Raw genomic sequence first — 26,304 nt, forward strand, 5'->3', positions numbered from 1 at the left:
CGACAATTTGAGATAAATCGCAGTGATTGACTGTCGCTGCAACTGCGTCACGTTTCCTATAATGACAATCACAATCCATTACCGCTCTCCTCACAAACCATTTATTTTGTACGTGAAAGGCTACAGATATGGATCCAACAAAGAACTCGTGATTTGTGCCGCTAAGCGAGGGCGTTTTTATATCCGCCTAAGCAGCACTTTACCTCAATATCTAGCAGTAGATAATAGTGCAAATCAGGGAGTTATCATTAATTCACATTGTCACAGCTTACTACTCTGCGCTGTGGTGAGCTGTGAATGTATATGAAATTTCGACCATTTGTAAGCGTGATCGCGAACTGCGATAAAGATCATATTGCTCTTCTATACGTTTCTACTGAAATGGCAGTCACAGAGCGCGTTGTTCCTCAAAAATCGTGGGATCTAGCAACTTTGTATTCCGATTTTTTTAAACTTCTTAGAAAGAAAAATTGTCAAACGTTTCCCCCTATGGAGCATTGCAAAACAGCTTCTAAGCTAGAACAATAACCATATACGAAGGAATCCATTTATGTTGCCTCCACCCATAGCGGATGGCAAATGTTTGCGATTTGGCCTGTAAATAAAATGTTTAACGAAATCAACCAGTTAAAATACGCTGTAAAAAGAGAAAACAGCTTCTGCAAAGTTTTTACCCATTCTTTTTTCTTATAGAATAAAGATGCTTATAGCATGCTTCATTGGTTGTTTGGGAAGTCCTACATCAGATTTTATCTAACCGAAAGAATATATTTATCATATATCACGTATAGAAAACGAATATATCCGATGGTCATTGTAGAAAAGCGGTCTAATACTGGGCTATGATAATAACCAGGGCAACCCAAAGTATACAAAGGCATTTTTTTATATGAGATGTGATAAGAAATAAACCAAAAAAATATGTATACATTTCAACAAAATATATTAAGGGAGTTCAGGACTTTGTACAAATGGTCTAGCATCATTGCATTGCAAATTATTTCCGTAGCATATTTATTACACTACACTAACAAAATACACGACTATGCATTTGCTACGTCATTGCAAAACCGCAACATCAAAACCCGAAGTTTATTTTTTCAATATTGAATAGCAAATCATCAATTGTCAAAACAAAACAAAAAGTGGAAAGAAAAAATTTAAAATCAAAAAGGTTGCTTACCATCCGTAGCTTATATTTGCTATTACAACGTTTCCAGCGTCAAATACAAACAATTCTTAACTCCCTTACTAAGTTTGAGCTACACTTTATGCAGCACATTTTTGCATATTTTACGATAAATGCAGTCAGAGCTAATAAATGCATAATCTATGCTAATATGGTCTTTGTGCATTATGAAAAACTTTGGCCTTCTTGTGTAATGCGTGCATTGAATCCTTTAAAATGTATTCTATAAATGTAAGATAATTACATCGGCCAAGTGGTTGCTGGTTACCTGAGTTGGTGGCCTTATTTATGATGATTGTATCACCCCTGCTAAGATGACAGGTTCTATCATCCCTGTAGAATTATTATCTCGAAGGCTTCGATAGTTTAAGGTTTGTAAAAATGAAGTCTGTGTCGGCTAAAATTTGCTGATCTGGCCGGCCAGTGAAAACCATCAAAACAAGAAACTAGGCGACGCGAAAAGGCTCGCTTCAGAATATTTCACATTATTGAATATGAAACAATTTATTCATTAGCTTAATTTACAAGGGCCCTAACGAACAGATTTTTCGCAGCTGCATTTTTCACAAATTTTGATATGATTAAATTAAAATACACCATCAGTAAACATTTTATAAAATAAATAAATAAATGTAAGGCACGATAACCTCCGAAGAGATCTAAGGCCGAGCTTCTCTTCCAATTTGCGTCGTGCTCCTCTTGATTTTCCCTACAAATTGGCCGGACGGGACCTACATGTTTTATGCCGACTCCGAACGGCATCTGCGAGGCAGATGAGTTTTCACTGAGAGCTTTTCATGGCAGAAATACACCCGGAGCGCTTGCCAAACACTGCCGAGGGGCGACCCCGCTTAGACAAATTTTCTTCTAATTGAAAAACCTTATTTCTAAAATTTTGATGTTGCTTTGCCCGGGGTGTGAACCTGCGGCATACGGTGTGGTAGGCGGAGTACGCTACCATCACACCACGGTGGCCGCCATTTTATAGACTTAGAAGAAATAAAGGAGCTATCCCACTTTTAGGAAGCTATTTCTGCATGTAGTGAATGTAACAAAATGTTTTTTTTTTTGCTACTCCTTTTGCTGCTAACGAAGTGTCATTTGGCGTCATTTGCAAAAGTTACTTTCGGAATATAAACGCATAATTTACGGCTTATGAGGACCGAGGACCTTAAATGCATGTTTTCAAGCATAAATTTGGATTTCACCGCTGAAAATCAGCATATTTTGAGTTGTCCTAATGATAACTATGTGCAATGCAATCATATTAGCAATGATTCATTCATATGGTTTTTTCACCATTCGTATACATTTGGAGGAACTTGGGGTCTGGGTCGGTTGTCAGTTGAACACGCTTTTTATAAATCTCGCACGCCTAGACTTATTTAAAGATTTGTCAAAAAAGTAAATTGGAAGCGATGCAATAATTTCATTGGAATGAGGGTTGATAAGAAAAATTTAAGACCAGGCTCAGATTATGTATAAAAACAAACACTAAAAGGTCCCATATTCAAAACCATTTAGTCCATTTACGCAGTTGTTAAGGTGTGCACAAGTTTCATTTTCAACTTCCTTCAGTGGTCGGTCTATTTCCCAATTTTTTTCAATTAAAACAAATTTCGTTTCTGTAGTCTTCACAATTTTTTTATGATTTTAATAGGTTCATCCAAAAATATATATAATACAAAACGTTTAATTTTCAATTTATGTATGTTAAAAAATATTTATAATACAAATTATGATTATGTGCCTATATTATTCATCATAAAATAACAATAGTAATAATGATAATTAAAAAAAATTATAACAAAAAATATAACCGTTATTTCAAAAGAACACAACAACAAAAATTAACGTAAGAATTACATAATATTTTTTAATGCGTTAGGTTCAGAAGGGCCCACCGCATTGTAAACTTTACCAAGTAGCGCAACTAGCACACACACACAAACATCACTAATGGCCATATTACGGAAATCTTTGGGGAAATTCAAGTTAAATTTTTAAACAGACATAAAATGTTATAATTTTGGAATATTTAGCTTCTAGGACACCTTAATTTCAGTAATTGAAAGAAAATGTTTGCTTATACTCAAGTATTTAATTATTTTTTCTAAATTTATCTTTAATATTGATACAATGATTTAAGGTATATTAATCCAATGCAACTCTGCTCTTCCTACTGTTCTTCATTCCACTCCATTCGAGTGCCTTCCACTCTATTCGCAACATAATCTCAATTTAAGCTGCCAAACTATATAGTAAACAATGGCCCAACGCTGTCATTCGATACGAAAATTTATTCTACTCGAATTTAAGATACGTTCCCTAGTCAGATGTTGACTTTGCCAGAGTTATACTAGCCAAAATTAAAAATAAAATTAACGGTTTGATACTGTTTAGCGAACAATGGCTCAGGTGAGGGATTCGCCTCCAAACAATTTCGGCTAGCAATGGTATTCTCTATCATTTTCATTCGGCCTTTACGTTTTTTACTTTATGTCAAACAGGAAGGCCAAAGCCATTGTTATATGATATATGACCATTGTTTAACATAGTGCAAATACAATAAAGATTCGTCTCTGAGGTGAAACGAAGGTTCGTTTCGTAATACAGAATGAGGCTCTATTTGTATTCTATTCGAAAGTAAATTTCAAAATACAAAATTATAAAAATTCGAGTAGAATTTATTTTTTAAGAGATTTTCAGAACAGAGCCCGTATGTACAGCCGTGAACGTGAAAATATCAACAAAACATTATTTTTTAGCTCTAGTTTCGTTTATTTTAGAACAACCGTGTATGTAGCGTATAAAGGAAATTATGTTAATAATTTTAAGGAACGTTTTTGAACAAAATTAAGAACTTTTTAAAAATCTCTATGAAAATTTTTCAAAGTTTTTAATTTAAAGTTTTAAAAAACAAATTTGAGTATACTTTTGTAGGGCTCTGGAATTTATGAATAAATCAAAATAAATGTGAGGCGCGAATAACCTCCGAAGAGATTTTTGGCCGAACTTCTCTCCAATTTGCGTCGTGCTCCATTTTTAATTTTTCCTACAAATTAGCGGGACAGGACCTACATGTTTTATACCGACTCCGAACGTTATCTGCTAGGCAGGTGAGTTTTCACTGAGAAGCTTTTCATGGCAGAAGTACACTCGGAGTGCTAATTGAAAAAATTTGTTTCTAAAATTTTGATGTTGCTTTGCCCGGGGCTTGAACCCAGGATCCTCGGTGTGGTAGGCGGAGCACGCTACCACACCACGGTGGCCGCCAATTTGGAATACTTTCACTACCGAACTCAAGTAGGAGTGAAAAATCCACCTTCCCAACCTCTACCAGACTGGCAAAAAACCGTGCCCCCCAAATCTCAGTCGTCGTATTTGCAGTCCTGGACATCGGCAGAGAGAGTAATAATCATAGCTTCTGCAGAGGAAACTTGTTGATATGCGCCACCGTAGAAGCATTGTACAATAGCGCAATGACGAGTGATGACACTCGTAAGTACTCTCACTGCAGGTTTATTTAGCGTGAGGAGAAAGTAAGTGCCCTTCCCATACAAACATGGCCATTAGGAACTTAGGACTTCTCAATCATCGCGATTGATCCACAGCGAGTTCTTTGCCCTGATCTTATATTCCTCCTTTTCCCCCAAGAGATAACCCAGCGGCTGTCGAACGGAACTGTCCGCCTCACTTGAGTCCATTTCGGAACCCTTACTCGCCATCTCCTCTGCAAACTAATTGCCTCCAATTGCGCTGTGCCCCGGGACCCAGCAAAAGGTACATTTCGGAGACTTAGAAGCGCCAGCGCGGCTTGGACCTCCTCACTATATCCAACTTCATCATGTGGTATCCTTAAGCCTTTAAGGCAGCCTTGCTGCCGACAAAGTTTGTAGCATTGATATATGTGCCCGCACTATCTTGGTGGAGCTCTAGCTGCTCTCTCTATGACATAGAGCTTTGCCTGGAAGACACTGCATGGGTCAGGAAGTTGGTATGTTTGATTTATCTGCAGATGCGTTGAGTACATTCCAGTTCTAGTTTCGAGCCGTTTATGTGCCTTACCACTGTATTGGCCTTCTTTCAATTCCTTCCTTGAAAGATTTCTTATGTTCTGCACATGGTGGTCAAAAACGACCATCATATGGTCAGTGTCGGACGTTAGGTCAGTTTGGAGAGGATTTGTTTTTCTTGTGAACAGGACAGGCTTTGTTTTCGTTGGGTTTACCCCCAGCCCATTTTTTGCCTACCCATTGGGAAGTACCGTATCCATGAGCTCGTTATTCGTTGGCAGGAATTTGTCTGCGATCAGAATCATTAAACCGCCAATGTGTGCGACTCCCCTCGTTCCTTTCGCCCTAAAGATTTTTTAAATTTCATTAACTACCAGTATCCAAAGAGTAGGCGATAACAAGCCACCCTGAGTTGTGCCTCTGGCAGCCATTTTGCAAACTGACTCAGCTCCTAAAGTTGCGATGACGATATTACTCCTGAGCATAGAATCGATCCATGCAACTAAAGTCTTGGGCCGTATAAGTGCCCTGCAGACGGTCTCCGTTTGAACGTTATTGAAGACACCCTCAATGTCGACGGAGGCCGCCAAGGTGTATTCTTTGTAGTTCAATGATTTTTCGGTGACGCGAACTACCTCTTGAAAGATGCTTTCTTCTGATTTACCTTTTTGGTATTTGTGCTGAGCTGCGTCCGTCTTGCAGAAATCTCCGTTATATCTTATATGCAAATCGATAAGTCACTGCTTTAGGAATCAACTCATCTCCAGGCCTCGGGAACATAACCACCTTGTAGGCATCTCGAAAAGATTCCATCTAAATTGGGTATCAATTTGCCGCAAGCTGCTTCCAAAATGCCTGGTATCACACCATCCTGTACGTCTGATTTGAACGGTTCGAACGATTTGATAGCCCATAGTATCTTATCTTGATCTACCATGTTTGTGACGTCGTTTTCCGGAGAATAAGCGCGGTTTATTGGCATAGTGATGCCGTGGCATCCGGGCATCCCAAAAAGTGGGTCGCCATCAAGACCTTCAAATTTACCTGACTGGAGGCGATAAGATTTCTTTATGCTACTTGGGGCTACGTTTGACCTTAATAGTATTTTGCGAAGCTTTGATGCCTCATTTATTGGCACTAGATTCTCACAGTATTGTTAAAGATTTTGTTTCCTACAAAGCGTACATCATTTTATATTTCATATGAAAGAAAAAGTGATGAGTAAGAACTTTGAGAACCTTGAAACTAGTTCTTCGATAGAACAAAATTAACTAGAGTACAAAATGCGTATCCAAATAGTTTCAAGAAACTTCTAAAAATATATTTGGAACTTTTTTAGAAATTTTTTTTGAATTTGGTTTACATATTTTCCGTTATCAGTTTTTGTTGTTTTATCATAAAATTTTTCCTAAAATTAATAAAATTAATAAAAGAATAGGTAATAAACCATGTTTTTAGTTTTTGTTGCCATTTTCGTGTTCACAGATGTAGATACACATTTATGGATAGACAAACCACCACTAGAAACTTAGAGGATATTCAAATACACCTGGTTATCAGGTTATGCTGTTGAATTCTTTACTCAGTTTATAAAAACGAAACATGCCATTGAGAAGTAACTATTAACCAGATAACTTGATAACCACACATGTCAATATCCTATTCAGGGTTTAACATAAAATGTTTGTTTGTTTTAATGGTGTGTTCAATTTATACTTATTTTTAAGAATTCATGAGCTTTACGCCGGCTTATAATAATTGAATATTCAATTATTATAATTTTCTAAGAGAAACTGAAAAGAAAGAAAAGAAACATTTACTGGCATATTGCGATGTTACCATTTGTAAATTTGCAATTTCGTAATGTTATCAAAGGTTTCACCGAGATTCGAACCGCGAATAGTGGTTAAGGCAACTGCAGTTTCACCGTGTGATTCGTGGTTCGAATCTCGGTGAAACCTTTGATAACATTACGAAATTGCCTGATGATGACTAAGTGGCGCTTTTCCAAATGGTAACATCGCAATATGCCAGTAAATGTTTCTTTTCTTTCTTTTCAGTTTCTCTTAGAAAAACATAATAATTGAGTATTCAATAAAATGTTTATGTATCGACTACAATAGCAAACATAATAAGGGAGTTTAGAACTTTCTGTGTTCGACGTCGCAAAAGTTGCAAATATAAACTACGGATCGTGAGCAATTTGAAGTTCTTTCCCTGCACTTTTTGTTTCGTGTTGTCAATTGTTGATTTGCTATTCAATATTAAAAAAATAAATTACGGTTTTTGATGTAGCGTTTTTGCAATGGCGTAGCAAATGAATAGCCGTCTGTCTATTTTATTAGTTTACTGTAAAAGGTATGCTAGGGAAGTTTGCAGCGCAATGATGCTAGACCATTTGCACAAAATCCTGAACTCCCTTAATGTCATAAACATAAACAATCCACTAGTAAGAAGTGTAAAAAGTTTCAAATATAAAACAATGGTTTATAAAAAATACTAACTTAGCGTCATTTGAATATTTTTTTTCCTTTAGCCCTTATTATTAATGCGTATGGTAAGGACGAAATGAAATGATTTCACATGAAAGCGCACATATTTTTAAGATTTTTAAATATTGCACTTTTTTTAAACAAATTAATTTGTTTAATAAATAAAACGTAGTATATGAACACTTAGTTTTTTTTTTTTAGGCAGAAAAATTAGAAGTGATCGCTTACTTTTTTTAATAAACTACAGCCTTTTAAGTTTTATTTCTGAAAGTTGCAATTAAAGTAGAGAAAGTTGAAAGTGAATTGAAATTCAGGGCCCGTATCGTGTCTTTCGTAATCGTGATACTTGTTTAGTAAAATTGCTTATTTGGTAATCAAAATCAACAAAATTTATTCGATAGCAAGTAAGTTTTCGAGTAGGTACCCTCCACTTTTTTAAATATTTTTGTATCCTTTTTTCTGCTGGCGTATTTTCACGAGTCTCACTCCTAGGTCCGCCCTTGGTGGACAACACATGTAGGTAAGAAAATACTGGACTATGGCATGAGTCTACTTGGCAAAATTGTAAAATCTTAGAATTTAGTTCAGCTAACATTTGTGGCAGCATACGCGGTCATAATCATGATGGTATCTATAACTACATAGGATATCCTTCACTCACTATGCTTTTTAGGACACGGCGGCAACAAGCGAGGGAGTTATGGAATATTCAAACCCTAATGTCCACAAAACCCGCGCGACACCGTATCGAGCTCACCAAACGTTTTGAAGGAAAATTAAGATATGCCGTGATGTCATTATCGGTGTACGGTGCTTACTGGTGGACCAGAGGTCGTATCCTTGCAACGGTCGATATAGATGGCAGCCTGAAAGATGTTCCACATAAGGGTGTTTTTCGAAACAAGCCTCACCAGCTTCGCGGTGCATATCACGCAGTTTTCGTCTTTCCTCTGGTAGGGAACTTAAGGCATTAGGTCCCTGTCTTGACGCATTTTTATGAAAGCGTTTTAATGTGTAAAATTAGTGTACATATGCGTCATACTCATGAGTCCATACTGACCTCTGGTCATTGTATATTTGGAAAGCTTGGAGTTTGTAAATATGATAGAAACAGACTACGATCAACAACTCTCTATGGTAAGCTATTATTTACGACAGAAATCGGCACTAGATGCATGTTACTCCTGACTCTCTAATATACAAAGGTCGTAGTGTGAGTTGCACTCTCGCTCAATCAGCCATCCAAGCAGGTTGTTGCGATCAGAGTAGTCTTCTTAAACTTCACTCTTCATAATGTGAGTCAGGCGTAATATGTGTCCGGCCAAGAAGGGGCGACTTTTTCGGCAAATGCGGCGATGATCACACATCAGTCCTAGAGTTTGAATTGATGTTCGATATCTTTCATTCTGTCGTCATAATCCGATGAGTGTATAAAACAATTCCGAGTTAACGTCGGCCAGAGATTAAGGTTCAATTAACGGCGAACACACAGTTGCAATTGTAGTAGTTGAGAGCTGTAATTAAATCATCAAGGTTTTCGCTTGCAGAACTTTCTCGAAAACTGATCATGTTTTGTAATGAAGCCAGTCAAATAGGGCCACTTAAGTCTCCTACCTCGTATTCTAGTAAACCGTGGTTATTACCCAAAATTCCTATTTCTTGAGTATATATTTTCATTATTTTTAATATTTGAAAACATATTACATTTTCTGTAAAATCGATTACTTTCTGTCACAAATTACGATAGTGAACATGAATGTCGCGATAGCAATACACGATCAGTAACGTAAACTTTTTCTATAGGATTGCCTACTCGATAACGGAAAACACGATTCGAGCCCAGCAAATTACAAATAAAGTTCGGGAGCTTCATTTGAAGTTCCAACAATTGCATTTGAAGCTCAGAGCTTTCAATTAAAGTTGTGAAAACAATTAAAGTTCAGACAATTGCATTTGAAGAAATCGCAACTGAAGCTCAGGTTATTACAGTTTTAGTTCAGAATTTTTATTTTTAGTTTAGAAAATTTTAATTATAGTTCAGAAAGTTTCATTTGAAAATCAGAAAATTTCAATTGAAGTCCAAAGTTTTCAATTAAAGCTCCGGAAATGGGAGTTTGAAGTTCAGAATCTTCAATTGAAGTTCAGAAAATAATAACTGAACTTCAGAACATTAAAATTGAAGTTTCGTATTTTCAATTGAAGTTCAGAAATTACAATTGTTGTTCAGTATTTTTATTTTTAGTTTAGAAAATTTCAATTTGAGTTCAGAAACTTTCAAAGATAAGTTAGCTCTTAAAATCGTATATTTTTTTATTTCTCGTACAATTTTTTCTAAACTTTATTTGCAACTTTTCGAAAAAAAAACTTAAAACAGTACTTTTTTTAACCTTTAAGGTGTTTATTATTAGTAATTATTAGTAATTATTATTTTTGTTTTTTTTTTTTTTTTCATTAAATAAATTATAAAGGTTGATTTACGATTGATTATGGTTTTTAATTTAGTTCGTAATTGAGTTAATGTTAATGGTATTTTTTTTTTCTATTAGATTAATTTTATATGTTTTTATGTTCAAACAATTTTAATTGTGATAAACTTTTCATTTACTACTGCACCTTATATTTGCTTCATATGCTGTATATTAGAACTACTTAGTTTTTTTTTTTTTTGCATACGATTTTGTATTAAAAAGTATAAAAATTTATAAAAAACTTCAATTTTCTACCTTTTTTTTTAATTTTTTGCTACTAAATATTTAAAAATTAGCCTTTTTGAACAGAATAAAAAAGTTCATTCGACATTGAACGAAATTTCGTTAGCGCATGCGTTAAAGCTCAGCCTATTAACGTAGCTTGGCTTTATACATCAACACATCCGTTGCTCAAAATCAAAAGGCTTTATTTAAACAAAATTTTTTTTTATTTTTTTAATTCATACAAACTCGTAAATGTTCGTAAATTTGAAAGTTATTTTTCTTTTACGCGGTTTATACATTTAACGCGACATTTATATGTTTATATGAATACGCCGACTATGTGTATGTATGTTTAAAAAAGAAATAATGACTTTTATACATCATTATGTGATAGATTTATGTATCTGCATTAGGATGGAGCGAAAAGTTTGTCTTCGGAAATTGTGCTATAATTTTAAGCTTTTAGTGTATATGCAGCCAACCATTTTTTTTTACAGTATACACATTTTGAGGGGAGTTACTCTGTATAATTCGTACACCAGTTACAGAGTCTGTAGCTCGAGTCGATTGTGAATTAGCTTGAATTCGTAATTTTTTTTTCACTTCAAACTTATTTTTTTTCCATACTCAATCAAATTGGCTGCTCTTCTACTCTGAGTGGTCGGGAGTGTGCCTATCGGTATTCGGGATCTGATAGTTCGATCCCGGGATACCGGGTTTGTGCAAAAGTCATTTTGTGGCAAGTTACCTGGAACCCGATATCCTCACCACTCGTATTGGCGTCTAAACATAGAGCGGCTTCCAGGCAAGCAAATTAGTACCTCTACCTTTGGCATGCAAATATGTCGGTCTTACACCATGTACGTTTCAACAAGCCCATTTCCACACATACTCATCATGGCGGATGGAAAAAAAGCAGTGACAATTTTCTATCAAATTTTGCTAATGAAATTTTATGTTTGATATTAAAAAAAAAAAAAAACATTTGAATTTTTCTATTTGAAACTGTTCAAACCAATCTCAAAACGTTTTTGAAAAAAATCGAATAATGTCAAGCTTTTTTTTAGAGTTCTCTTAATTTTTTTGGTATGCAGTTTTGTAAATGGAAGAATATATTAAATACACTTCTGAAAATTGTCAAAAATACATGAGCATTTTTAGAGACTCACAACTTGTAGTTAGACTGAAATTGATTGCGCTACAAAGCTGCATAAAAATGCAGAAAACTCTAAACAAAATGCTCAACCATTTTTTTTTCGATTTTTTTCGAACCCGTTTTTGAGATTGGGTTGCATAGACAAGTTACAAATTTTATGGATGTTTTTTCTCTACGAAAATAAAAAAATATTTAATTGAGGAAGTTTGATAAAAATTGCCGCTGATATTTTCGTGTTCGCTGCTGTTTGTAGATAACCGATCTAAAGCAACTTTTTAAGACTTAAAAATCGAACACCATGCCACTGAGAAAAATAGATCTTTGGCTCCACCCTAATATAGATAAGTACAGTTTTAATAAATTCATAGTATTTTTTTCATGAATTTCTTCGCTTAATAGAATCATCTTCCACGTTCACCATGCTACATATATTTGTTATAAAACTCGTTAAAATTTATATATCTTTGTATTCTATTATATATACATTGATATTTGAACAATAATAAAAAAAAACATATCCAATATACAATAACAATAAAAATTCTAGAAAATGTCTATCGTTTTAGTTTTACAAATGGTACAAGTCATAAATTATTTCCACTTTCTTTCGGAATTTATTTACGCATGTCCTTTGTTGAAATATTATTTTTTTTCTTTTGCATTTCTAACTCCCAGTTTTGGTACATTGTTTTATTTTCTTTATTCTAGAGCATTATTTGAATAATTTTTTTGTCTGGTTACTCAGTAAAGCAGTAGCAAAAATTTGTCTAAAAAGTTTTATGTAACTAATATGTATTAATTTGCAATTTTGTTTTATTTTTTATTTTATTTTTTTTTTTTGTTGATGCACAATTTATTTTCATGTAATTGAATTCACAAAGGTTGTGTTTAAATCCTTCGGTTGATTTGGTTTTCATTTTATACTTACTTTACTCATTTTTTCTTCTTGTTGAATTTCTTATTTTCTTCTCTCACTTTTTGTTAGAATTTGTCTAATAAAATTTTTATTACATTTTTTTTCTGCTTATAAGTTTTAAATTTTTTCTACCTTCGTAAGCCACAAGTTATTTGCCTTCGTAGCTGCTTTAGTATTATAAAAAAGGTAATAATGCAGACACTACCAATCAAATTTAAGTATTTTTTCATAAGAATTTTTTTTATATTTATATACATACATATGCTATTTTTCCGGATGGTGTCAAACTATAGATGGCGCTATTGACAGCATCGATAGATTCAATGTATTGATAGCAAATGGTGAGACTGTAGTTTATTTTGACACCTTAGTGAACGGAGTACTACTCATAAACCAGTAATTGTTGTTGCAAAACTATATATCCAGTTAAGAAACTTGATGACAAGAGTAAATTTGAGTTTTGAAAACCTGTGAGAAGTTCGCATACAAACCTTTGTAGATGGTAAGACAGCGAACTGAAAATTTTTTAGTCATAGTTGAGAACAAGAAAATAGCAGATTGTAAACAATTTGTATCAACTATTCTCTTTTATTTTTTTTAATTCAAACCCGCCTCTGAAAAAAAGTTGAAGTGTTTGAAAGTCTCCTTGAAAATATCGAAGTTTTTTCCTCGAGGTTTTAGACACATTCTTAATATGCAGGTACCATTCTTGTTCATTATAGTGATACAATGGTTTATATTCCTATAAATTTTGGTCGAACAAAGTAAGCGTTTTCTCAAAATTCGCATTGATTTTCGAAAATTGTTTCTTAGAGAAGCATGTTTCGTGATTTCTGCCATACAAACTGAGTATAATTTTATTATTATGCGTATGATGATCTTTAACAATTATGAATGCGAATTTTGAGAGCGATTTACAAGTATTTTGATATACAAACAACAATTGCAATTCTTATTTGTTTGCAATCAAATTTGGTTGCTTTCTTTATAACTGTAAAATTAACAATCTATAATCAATTAACAATCAAACCAAAGTGATCGTTTTTTGTAAAATTCAATTATTGCTTCCAATCAATGATTGTAGCGGAAAAGTGATACATGATTGAAATTTATGATGATTGCAATATTTTGCAGAAGCTTCAAGCTTGTACTTTGGTAGAATTGGACTTCGGAACTAAACACTCGAAAACTTTAAATAAAAAAGTGTACATATTGCTTTACATTTCGACAATCCATTGAAGTTTTTTAAGATAACAAAAACGAAAATAGAAAAAACTAATAAAACAATGTGCTTATAAATTTTGCTGCAATTTTTTACGCACAGTTGTACATTAGTAGTTTCAAGTTTATTTCAAATCACCATTTTATGACGTTCCCACGAACACATAAGATTGAAAGAAAAAATTAGAGGTTATTTTTAACGGTAGATATTTATCTTGGCGTAAATTATTTAAAAAAAAAGTTTCCTTGATATTTAAATTGCTAAAAAGCTCTATATATTCCATAGTAATTAAAACTTAAGCATGAGAGTTACAAAAAATTTAATTCATTTGCAAATAATTAGTCCGCGATTTTTTACCAGAGGATTGCATTTAATTTTCATTCCAATTCTAAGACTAAAAAAGGGAAGTCATTACTTAGACTTAATTTTGTGGCACTTTATACGATTTTAAAGTTTTTTTTCGTTAGTTAGACTTTAGATTTTCTTCAGTTTTTGTTAAAATGTTAGTCAATGACTACATGACAAAATTGAAGTAATGAATTTTAACTTCAAGTGATTGCAATCATTCACAAAACTCTATTAATATAAAGACTTTATATTTTTTACTCATTTTTTCCAGTTCAATTCTAATCTAGATTTTAAGTAATGCAACAATATACTCGCCAATCTGCCGTTCATGAAACTTTTTTAGCTTATTTTAGATATAAAATATTGCACTTTCTCATACTATACATATATTGATATTAGTTTCAATGGTATTTTATTTGACTTAAAGATTTGTTTAAGCGTAAAAAGACTTTGTTTTGCAAAGCAATTTGACTTCAATTTTTGATTGAAGTTATTTTTTTATTTATAGTATTTAATAAAAATGTTCCAAAAATTCTATATAAAAATTTTTATTTTTTTTACAGAAAATATTAATACAATTGTTTTTTTTTTTTTTCATCTTGTGTTTTTACATTTTTTAGTTTTATGTGTAACACTGTGTATACATTAGGTATACATTGTATATAGAATAATTCTATTTACAATTGTTAATATGTAAATTGTTTTCTATATATTAAGAGCTGTGTGTATATTTTGAGATTATTTGTTTTTTATTTAATCCGTAAGAATGTTCAAAAATTCGTAGCGATGCTAGAATTTTCGAATATTTGAATTTTCCTATAGAGCGCTAATTTCGCAGAAATTAAAATCATATATCATGCAAAGAATAATGAAGTAGAAAAAACATACATATATTAAAGTTGTTTAAGAGCGAAATATTTAATCGCTACGGGTGCTTATTTTGCGATTTTGATTTTCGAAATAATTATGACTACCCAATATGAGTATGCTTTCTAGTAGTGTTTTCTTTTTCGAAATTTCGAATTGCTAAATACATATGTGTGTCTTGTTTACGCAGAGATGTTTGAATAATTTATGTAATTTGTTATTGAATTCTTAGTTTTTGTTAAGCAAGTAATTTTTTTGTTTTGAAAAATGTATGTTTCGAAATTCGACTAACAAACTATATTAAATTGTTTATTACATTAAAAATAAGCGCTAATGACGATAGCTACCAACTCATTTTTGTTTAAGAGAGAATTGTTGACGTAGTTACATACAAAATTGTTTATAAAAGTAGAAAATTATTAACAGTTTATTAACAATATATTAAATCTAAAAACTATACTAAATTGCACAATTCTGTATTATTTATACATAAACGATTTTAAACAAAAGTGCATGCCAACAGACTGTTTTTAAAACAAAGAATAATTAAAGCGTTTTTTTTATAAAAATTGTATAAAAAGAACAAATACAAAACATACAAAATTTAATACATAATTATTAAAAAACTAATTTGAAAAAGGTAAAAAAATTAAAAAGTTTTAAAAGGTTTATAGAAAGAAAACAAACATTAATATGCAAAAAAAAAATGTCAGCCTATATAACAGGGACGTGCACCGGGTTTGAAATGCATTAAATAACTTTAAAAAAAAATGCTGAAACGATACTCTCCACAAGTTTAATACGAAGCGAAAACGGGTTTTTTAAGATAATACTAATATTTGTATTGATAAGGAGGGCTTTATTAAGACTTAAGGCCGGGAACCTTGTTGTGTAACGCGATTTGAAAAAAAATGCGATTGGAAAGCTGTCAAATCACAAACATTTTTTTTTTTTTCATATCAGAAGGAAATTTCTTTCGAATCGAGGTACAGACCAAGGCCGCAGATCTACAAATCGTCTGCTGAGTGGAGTATCACCTTATCTCGGCAACCAGTGCAAAAATATCCTAGCTCATACGATGTTTAGACTGACGGACAGAGTGCTCACTATAAGCGATTTTATTTTCCAGAAGCAATTTTTATTTTATAGCAGCAATTTTTATTTTCATATATATTTTATAAGTTTGAAACATTTCTGTTACTGTGACAACTTTTATAATTTTCCATAACACATCATTTTCATAGCTTTAAATTTTTATATTATAGCAAGGTTTCTCGCTTCTACTCTCTCGTCAGCCTTAGGCGACAATAGCAACAGACGTATTTCAAAACGTTTGAGTTTGAAGCAAAGCAGAAACCGCAGAAGGCGGTTTAAAAAATACATTAAAAATTAGTTTTTAAATATTCGAAATCAGTTGAAGCGCTTTACACGTTCACATAAACATGGCAACAAAATATTTAAAAAAAATTCAAATTCAAGCATTGATTTTAAAAATGTTCTATCTCAGAGTTCGGCTCAAGAACATAGAATACATAACATTTGGGACATCTTATTTGCAGTAGTTAAGATACATGTTTTGTTTATATTCAAGTATTTAGTGATTTCTTTTTTACAATTATCTGTAATACTGATACAAAGATTGTAGTTATATTGATGCAATACAAGTCTGTTCTTAATTACACTCAATTCGGCTGCCTTCATTTACTGCCTATCATCCAATTCGCTACATAACCTCAATTTAAGCTGCCAAACTATATAGTAAACAATGGTGTTATTTTTTTCCAAACTCATGAAAAATACGAGTAGAAATAGTATGTTAAAAATTATTATTTTTTTTTTATGGTAAATTTATTAAATATCATAGGATCTTCTGGTGTGGTTAAACAATGAACATTTTATGAATACTTCGCTCCATGAATACGGATAACAAGGAATCGTGCATTGTCTACTGATACATTGGCTTGGACAATAGCTGGGGTCGGATTCTTGTTCTGTGAAAAAATGTAATAAAAAAAATTTCAAACAAAAATTTATTCATATGTAAGAAAATTTTTGATTCACTTCATCGTTTCACAGACCAAGAATTTTTCCCCTGCATTCTTCAAGTAGGTTTTTGTAAACTTACCCGCAACGGATTACCATTACAGAAACAGAACATGAATATGTATCATCAAAACAGGCAGTTGACGGTTAAACGTCAAAAACTGTCAGAAAGTTAATTCATATAAAACTGTCATAAGTAAATTCTAGAGATGCTATGACGAATTGTTGTACTAATTGATCGAGCAATACTTATCATTTCATATGTTCGAATTTTCCACTTAGGTATTATAGTTGGGATAATCGGATAGCGTTCGCTTCATTCAACCTAAGTTTAAGACAGCTTAAGAAAATATTAACTCCTTGCCCCGTTTTACACTCAACAAACTAAGCTGTACAATGAACTCTTCTGTCGAAGTCTAAGTCTGAATATAAAATTCTAAGAAAATCTGAAAATTTTCCGTTTTCAAAACACAGAAGCAATAAAACTATGTAGAATTTCATGAAATATCTATTGGTGTTTTAAAAATTACTATTTATACTAATATATGTACATACTTCGTACTTAAAGTACTTTTCTGGTATCTAAAATTTTTGCTGAAGGGAATTAAATTAGATACTCTTTTTCCTTGTTTCGTAAAAGCAACCCGTCCTGACTTCTTAGTTCGGGAATGTCCATGGAGGAACCATGCAGGTGATGGCCGGAAAGCAGGTAATTGGTACTTTTTTATATGACACTTCCTGCTTCCGGCGAAGTAGGATTGCAAAAACAAAATACATGAAATATTTGTTTATTTTAAAATGTACATATGTCGTCCTGCTGCCAGCTTGTATGGTTCCGCTATCAGAAGAGAACAAATCTCAAATCAATCAAATCTAATTGAAGCATGAAATAAGGTGTTCTTGACGCCAATACCAGAAATTGGGTGTTCTATTTTTTTTTAAGTTTTCTGAGATAAAGCAGCAGACAAAAAATTAGCAGTGACATTTTGTTTTTCAAATCTTGTCAAATAAATTCATCTTTTTACTGAAGCTAAGAATTTCAAAAACTTTTCGAAAAAATTGGAAAATTTGAAAAAAAATTCTCTTTTTTAAATTTTTCTGATTTTTTTTTTTTTTTTGGTATAGTCTTGTAGCCCAATCAATTTTAGTCCAACAAAGTATAAGTTATGTGTTTTCAGTTTTTATCTTTGTTATTTTTCCATAAACAAAAAATTTTATTTTTTTAGGGACCAAAATTTATAAAAGCCTTCGAGAGAGAATTATCAAAAACTTATAACTTGTACTTTATTAGACTAAAAATAATAAATAAAAAGATAGAAATTTACGATTTTTTTCAAAAACGTGTTTGAGATCGGTTTGTCTCATTAGAAAATTCATAGAAGTTTTCTCTTAACGCCGGTGTCTCAAAAATATTTGCTGCTGTAGCAAGTAGGCGAGCAACATTTTATAAGTTTATTGATTATGCAACATAAGATAATTAATGAATATATCAATATTTGCCAAGGTGTCAAAAAAAAAATACAGAAATAGGTTTATTTAAGACATGAAATTCAGTTTGCTCTAATCATTCAATCACGGTTTGGAATCATATTATTTTGAACAACTTTTTGTTAAAAGTGCTTAGTATAATAACAAAACGAAAGCTCATTACAGTAAAATATATTCAAAATTGCTATCTATTTCGAGTTGAAGTCACACGGCTTCTTGATTTTTTATTTGGTCTAATAGATCTATTTACGGTATTCAACTTTTTTTAGCTAAAGTATTTTATTATGCATAGAGGAAGCTATTTTAGGTTTCAAAATCTTTCTACAGCAAGGAGTTAGTTATAAAAATTAAAAAAAAATTTTATTCAATTAACGAGATTTGATTTTAAAAAATGTCGTTGCTGTATAGCATTTTCGAAACGATAGCCGAGATGGATAAATATTCGAAATTGACTGAGTATTTATTTCTAAACCTATCTAAAAAAATCAGGTCTTGTTTGAAAAGGATAATCGAAAACCAAATGGTTACCGTACCGTATCTATAACACTGGCGAAAAATTGGAACAGTCGCTATGCAACTTTAAATTTATTAATTCAAACAAAACAGCAGGCAATTGATGGAGAGTTGTTTGAGAGAAAATATTCTTGAAACAAATCATAACTTATTATTTTTTTTAAGGAAGTTTGCAATTTTTTGCATATTTAAGTTTCTCCAAGTGCAATTCTTGGTAAAACAAAATAAGCAAATTTTTCAAGTCCTGAAATAATGGACCCTTCCGGAATACTTTTTTTTTAGACAAAAAAAGGGTTGCTGAATCATTTAAAAATTATTCGTTCAGTTGACGTCCCAGTTATGAAAAAGTTGTGAAACATAGAAATTAGTAAGCATTTACATGAAGAGGGGAGTTATCTAAAAATTGAGCTCGATTGTTTCTCACTAAGAAAAAAAAGTACAAGAAGAAGGTCGGAAAAACATAAAGAATTCTTAGAAAATGTGTTTTTATGAAAATAACGATACCAAAGCCATAATCAAAATAGTTTCCTTTAACAAAATCCAGCATAAAAAACGGTAGAAAGCGATGCAAATTAAAAAAAAAAAAGTTTTTATATAAAATAAGTAAGAAACGTAGAAAATTAGTTGGTATTCCAAAAAGTTGTTTAAAAAAGGAGTATTAAATTATTTAAAAAAAATGGTATAAAGAAATAAAAAATAAGAAAATATTAAAAAAATCAATATTGTACTTTGAAAAAAAAAAATAATTATTATTATATTCATGTTAAGTAAAAAAAAAAACAATGCTTAAAAACTAAATTAGAAAAATATTCAAAAAAGGACTTATATATTTAAAATTCAAAAAAAAGTTGTGTTGCATGAAGTGACCAACGTTTTTCTATATTAACAATGTTTTATCTATTTTATTAATTTTTTTTAATATTTAGCTGAAAAAAACTACACATTGTGAGGCAACATCACAACACAACTTTGGTAAGTTTGTTTTGAATTTTCTTTATTTATTTTAACGTATTATGCGATTAAAAAAAAACAAAATCAGAAAAACAAAAAACAAAAATATTACTATTGAGGTATTTTCAATTAAAACTGGAGACCATTCAATATTTATGCTATGCTTAAGTAAAGAATATTAAGCGCTAATGAGACTTTGGCGAAACTTATGGATAATATCTGTAAAGTTTATCATTTTGTAAACAATTTGAGGATTTTTTCCACGCTTTTAATAAATAGTTTTTGTGGCGTCAAAAGCTTTGATAATTTTTTTTTTAATTTTTAGCGCCATGTAAATTGGACAACACATTTATTAGTCTCATGCTCTTAAAGTTCCATTGCAATCCGCGTAAAGCCTCACCAAAAGCTCTTCTTTACTTTTTTAGCGTTTCCTCTTGAACTCTCCCAACATTTTATTATTATTATTTTTTTTTTTTGGCATTCACGTGGCTTTTCTATACAATAACTAGGTGGCTCTAATGCGCGAGGATTAATTATCACTACAAAAGTTTACTACAATTAAAAACAAAATTAAAATTAATTAACAAAAAAAAAAAAAATTATTAAAAAAAAAAAAAAAACTATTTGAAAAAGTTTTCTTATAGTTTATATGTATTTAATATATTTGAAAGAAATATTTAAAAATTAGCCTACTAATCAAAAATAGGTTGGCATTATTTCATGTTTTTTTTTTTCAATTTTAAAATAAAAAAAAAAAAATATTAAAAAAAATTATTATGTTAAAAAAATAAGCTTATTGACAATTCCATCTAGAAATCAATTTAAATTTCTTTACAACATTCACTCCTTTTACGATTCCACAATAAAAAAAAATAGCTGATTACAAAAAATGCTCTACAACTAAAACTAAAATTATTTGAATAGCATTTAGGATGAAAACATAGTAACAATATGCAAGGCATGGTATACATAAAATTGCGTTTTAAAAAAACATTTATTTTGGTTAAAATTACAATTAGATTAAAAATACAACAAAAAAATACTGCATTGGTTTTAAAAACCATTACTTCTATTCTTTGCTAATAAATTTAAAAAAAATTACAGAAAATTTTTTGTATATTCTCAGTTTATTACAGTTACATAGCGTGCATTTAAATTTAACGCCAAAAAATCTGCAATGACTAAGGAAATACACACAAAAAGAAGGACGTCGTTGTCGTAATAAAAACGACAATAATTTTATAAATATCGAAATTACTTCTAATCTTACAAAATTTAAGCGCGCTTTTTACAAATTCAGGCATGTGTTTGATAGTTCTGGGTAAATTAACTATTATCAATCTAAATCATAAACAGTTTAACCAATTTATGCTAATTTACAATTAACGTTGTAATTCGAAAGAAGTATTTCAACTCCGAATTATTGTATTTCTAAATTGTTTCAAAATAAGTTGTTAAAATTTCGATTTTTTTTTGTAATATTTCGAAGTTACTATTGGAATCTCGAAACTGTTGCAAACTTATTTTATTGTTATAGTTCGAAATTTGCATGGTATAGCGAGTTTGTTCGAACTAGAAAGTATTACATTTCGAAATTTCTGTTGTACGAAATTGTTAGATATTTCGAAAATACAACTGCAAAATGAATTTCTTTAAATTTGTAATATTTCGAAGTTATTTTTGCAATTTCGAAATTGCTGCTAAATGTTTTGGTTGCTATAGTTCGAAATTTAGTATAACGAGCTCGTTCGAATTTAAGATCACTCCGTTTCCCAACTTCTGCTGTGGTTCAAAATTGTTACACGTTTCGCAGATATAATTACAAAATTAGTTGTTTGGTTTAAGTTTGTAATTGGTGTGTAATCGAAGCAAATGAGGCAATCTAATCAATTTTTGTAGTTTCAAATTATTGTTATTCGAAATTGCTACAAAATGAATCTAATTTAATTCGAGGTTTTTATTGCAATTTCGAAGTTGCAACAAAATAAACTAATTATTCCAATTCTAAATTGCTTTAGTAATTCGAAGTTGTATTTCGAACTATGCTACATTATTTTTGTAGTTTTTGTTATCATTCGAAATTTTTATAGTATTTCAAAGTTACTATTGCAATTTCGAACCTGCTGCAAAACGTTTTGATTTATAATTCGAAATTTAAAAAAAAATTATTACATTCAGCGATTTCTGTTGCGGTTCGAAATTGTTGCACGTTTCGCAGATACAATTACAGAGTGAATTTTTTTTAAATAAGTAATTGGTGTATAATTCGAAGCAAATGAAGCAATCTAAATAATTTTTGTAGTTTCAAATTATTTGATTCGAAATTACTATAAAATGAATTTATTTTAATTTGAAATTGTTGTTTCGAGATACTGTTGTAATTTCGAAACGGCTACAAAATGAATTCCTTTTAATTCAAATTGTTGTGTTTCGAAGATACTATTAAAATTTCGAAATTGCTACAAAGTGAATTTATTTTAACTCGAAATTTTGTGTTTCGAAGTACTATTGGAATTTCGAAATTGCTACAAATTGAACTTATTGTTCCAATTCTAAATTACTTATGTAACTCGTAGTTGTATATCGAGCGTTTAAGTTCGAACTTGTTTTCGTATTTCCAATAAACTATTGTAACTGCGAAATTGCTGCAAAATCAATTTTTTTATTATTCAAAATTGATTTAATGCGAAGTTGATTTATTTCGAATTTTTATCTTGGCAATTCGAAATTGTTATTGTAACTTTAAAATATTCGAATCCATTGTTCTTAGACGAAATCGTCATTGTATTTTGAAATTTTTGCAACTTGATAATATACTCGTCTTTCGAAATATTTTTGAAATTCGAAATATTTTTGTTATATTTTCGTAATACAAAATTGTTTATATTAGAAATAAGTGATATAACTCGAAATTGTTATTTTTCGATATTTTTGTAACTCGTAGTCGAACATACAGTTTTGAATCAAAATTTTAGTTTTTGTGTGTATTTTCCATAAGCATTTTCCCATCCCTATAAAGTTTTGGAGCAATCAGTAAGTCAATATTTTTGTATGCAAGTTAGAAAATGCTTTAAGATTCTGACTTTTTTGAGAGGCATGCTATATAATTTTGCGCCACACTGTAGTTTTCTATTTTTTGTTTATAGGCCCGCTATTTTCGTATATGCTTGTATTTATGTAGTTTGAGTTAAATATTCTTTAGTCAAATAGTTTATCCATTTTTTTTAGTTATGTAGATATCAATTAGTGTAATAAAATTTTCCTAAAATTTTTTTCTTCAAATTTATAATACCTACATTTAAATTTATTACTTTTTTTCTGTAATTTAAAAAAAATTATCAGTTATTCGCCTTGTTTTTATTTCAAGTCGTTTTTTGCTAATCTTTTTTGTGGTAATTGCAAACATTTTCTAGCGAATATTTTGTTTACCTCATACATATGTACATATTTTTTTTTTTTTTTGTACATATGTATTTATGTATGTGTAAGTTGGTGTACATTTAGTAGTGTATGTACGTGTAATGCTGTGTTTTTTGTTATTATTTAACATACACAAATTTTGTGTATTAGTAGCAAAGTTTTGCAATAACTTTTTTTTTTTTTTGTGCTGCTGCACATTGGCTCTGTAGAAAATTTGTGTTATATATCTACGAAGATCCGTGGATTTTACCATATGCCTTCTTTTACCAAACACTTCTTTTTCTTCATTCTATAATTTTCTATATTTTCATTTCATCTTCATTTTCTTTTCTTCTCACACCTTACTTTTCGCTTTCAATGCCACTCCTTCTCCTTGCCATTCCATTTGTACGCGTTATAAAACGACGTGCATCCGCCATCAGCTGTCGATAACTTAAGCTTTCCGGCTGCTGTACGCTAGCCCGTTTAGCGCCGCCGTTAACACCAGCGGAATGGCACTGCACGTGGACGGTCAGCGCCTTCTTTGACTAGAGGTTTATGATATTCACGTCCGGGACGCGCATGTATAACGCCCCAACAATTCTCACAATAATATTGCAGACATATAACATTGGCGCAAAAGAATGGAGCAAACTTGCCACCACAACGTTGACCCTCACACTCATCGCACATCTGATCATCCAGCACATATGGTTTGACCTCTACACGCTTATCAATATCGCCATGTTGTAATTGCACGAAACGCGCTGATATGGCCGCAATATAACTCTGTTGATTAGCAAATGCTACACGTCCGGCACCTTTGGGATATTTCAACTCTGGATCGGTATCGATGCCAGCATAACATACACCGCCATATAAACGATCCATAATCATAGCTAATTCGAAGGCTTTTAGTGGTCGTGGTACACCACCAACAAAGACGGTCTTGCGCGGATCCAATGACATGGTAGCATCGAGTACATAATCGGCATCGGCTAAACGCCAAGGACGTATTTGTACTGGTTTATCTTTGATAGTAGGCGATGAGACACACAAATAGAGTTTGTCATCGTCAGTAATGCATGAATCGATTAGCTGTTGCACACTATTCTCATCTTGGAAAAGTAAAAATGCGTAACCCTTTGGTGGGAAATATGACTTTGATTCAGCTTTGTGTGGCCAATCGACAACCAATGGACCGAAACGTCGAAATGATGTGGTGATCTCATCTTCATCGATATCTGGCGGTAGACCGCCTACAAATACTTTTCTGGAATAACGTGCCGTATGTTCGGAGCTTTGTGAATGTGGTGAAGTTCGTGATGGTGAATTTAATTTTAAATTAGCATCCAAATAAGCTGCAGCGCCATTACCGCTTGCAATTGCCACAGCATCGGCTTCGCTGAGATGACGTTCGCTTAACTTTTGATTGCGCATGCGTTCCGCAAGTACGGCAGCGGCAGCCACGTTATTATCTCCACCAGCACCCATATTACGCATAATATCATTTAAACAATGATCAATCGGACACATATCAAGCCCATTTCCAACCAATCGATCGGGTGTAAATCCGGCACCAAGGTAGGGTGCATCACCGCCGCCAGTAGCGCCAGCACTCTGGCTGCCGCTATTACCCACTGATAGGCTGGGTATATGTGACTGTGCGGCATTCATGTCCAGCGTGTAACCGGTTGTGGGTGAAGTACCGCCTTTGTTCGGGAATGATATGCTGCGTCGGTATTTGTTTGGTGAAATGCCCATATTGGAATTTGGTGATATGCCACCGCTGCCGCCAGCTTGTGAACCATTGTAAGGCGATCCGCCGCCTGGTGATGTTGGACTGTTGCCGTCGTGTGGTGCACGGGGATGATTTGGTGATAGCTGTTGCTTGTTGGGCAGTCCACTGCGAAGGATAGAGATGTGAGACGATGTAACAATAAATTTTATTTGTTAATAAATATATGTGTATATAAATTAGAACAAACGCGTACTGGTATAGGGAGGGTTGGTGATGGAATACTTAAACTGCACATCTGTCATTAAAACTAAACTCAAACAAAAACGCAATTCAAATATCAAAAAAATGGGACGAATTGCAAAATTTAGAACAACACCTTTTGACTTTTTCGTCACGGGTGAAACAAAGCTAACACTTTTCAATAGATCTAATAATAAGAATATATCGTTTATATAATTTGTTATTTTAATCAGCTCCATTAAACAATGATGAGTAATGCAGTTAATTTTTTATTAATCGGTCTATTGTTAAATCACACTTTTTGACAGCTTTTTCTAAATAAGCTTTTCTACCTCATTGAAATAGTTCAATCAGCACCTGACTTTAAGCGGAACAAAAGGGTGTTGAAAATGCATTTAAAAAATAAGTTTCAAATTTTTCGGTTGACTGAATGTTTTTACTGCATTTGTATCCACACGGTCTTCAGTTTCGTAAGAAAATTTATCTCCACACCAAGGTTCAGTTTCTCATGGAACCTCCCTTATATGGTAGAAAATCCGAAACTCCCCTTCAGAAGAAAATTTGTCAAAAATCTGCGCGAATTTTGAGAGACCTATAAATTGTATTTTGCTGGACTAAAATTCATTGGGCTACAAAGCTGCATACACAAAAAAATTGAGAGACTTCTAAGGGCCGTTTGAAGAGTACCAAGTTACCTTTTTAACGTAGAGTTAATTTAAAAAAGTTGTCAAATATACATGACTTAAACCCATTAGTCAGGTTTCTGATTTAAAAATATAAAAGTCTCTTATCAAATAACAACAAAAATCAGCTGTTCTAGCAATCAATGAAAAAGCTTGCACTGCCATCTAGCGTATGATAGCAACTGCCAGTAATGCAGTGCAAATATTCACAATAGTGCCATATTACAAAAAGATTTCTTTGTGTGCTCACAATCGTTTATTTTTAACAAATTATTTTAATAAAATATAGCTAAACAAAAGCACTACGACCAAAATTGCCCAAAGCTCGCTAATAGCCCGAATCTCCA

At 32.0% G+C, this 26,304-nt stretch overlaps 1 protein-coding gene across 1 annotated transcript in view; it reads right to left on the minus strand.

Moving 5' to 3' along the window:
- Window positions 1-2,806: 2,806 nt before the first annotated feature.
- Window positions 2,807-26,304, minus strand: part of orb2 — a 94,053-nt gene continuing 70,555 nt past the window's right edge. Inside the window, exon 6 of the mRNA XM_067788795.1 lies at window positions 2,807-25,199. Within this exon, the coding sequence (XP_067644896.1) occupies window positions 23,792-25,199 (1,408 nt within the window). The 3' untranslated portion in view covers window positions 2,807-23,791. The remainder of the gene's footprint in view (window positions 25,200-26,304) is intronic.

The sequence above is a fragment of the Eurosta solidaginis genome, chromosome 5 (assembly GCF_040869045.1).
Source record: "Eurosta solidaginis isolate ZX-2024a chromosome 5, ASM4086904v1, whole genome shotgun sequence".
In the NCBI taxonomy this organism is placed as follows: domain Eukaryota; kingdom Metazoa; phylum Arthropoda; class Insecta; order Diptera; family Tephritidae; genus Eurosta; species Eurosta solidaginis.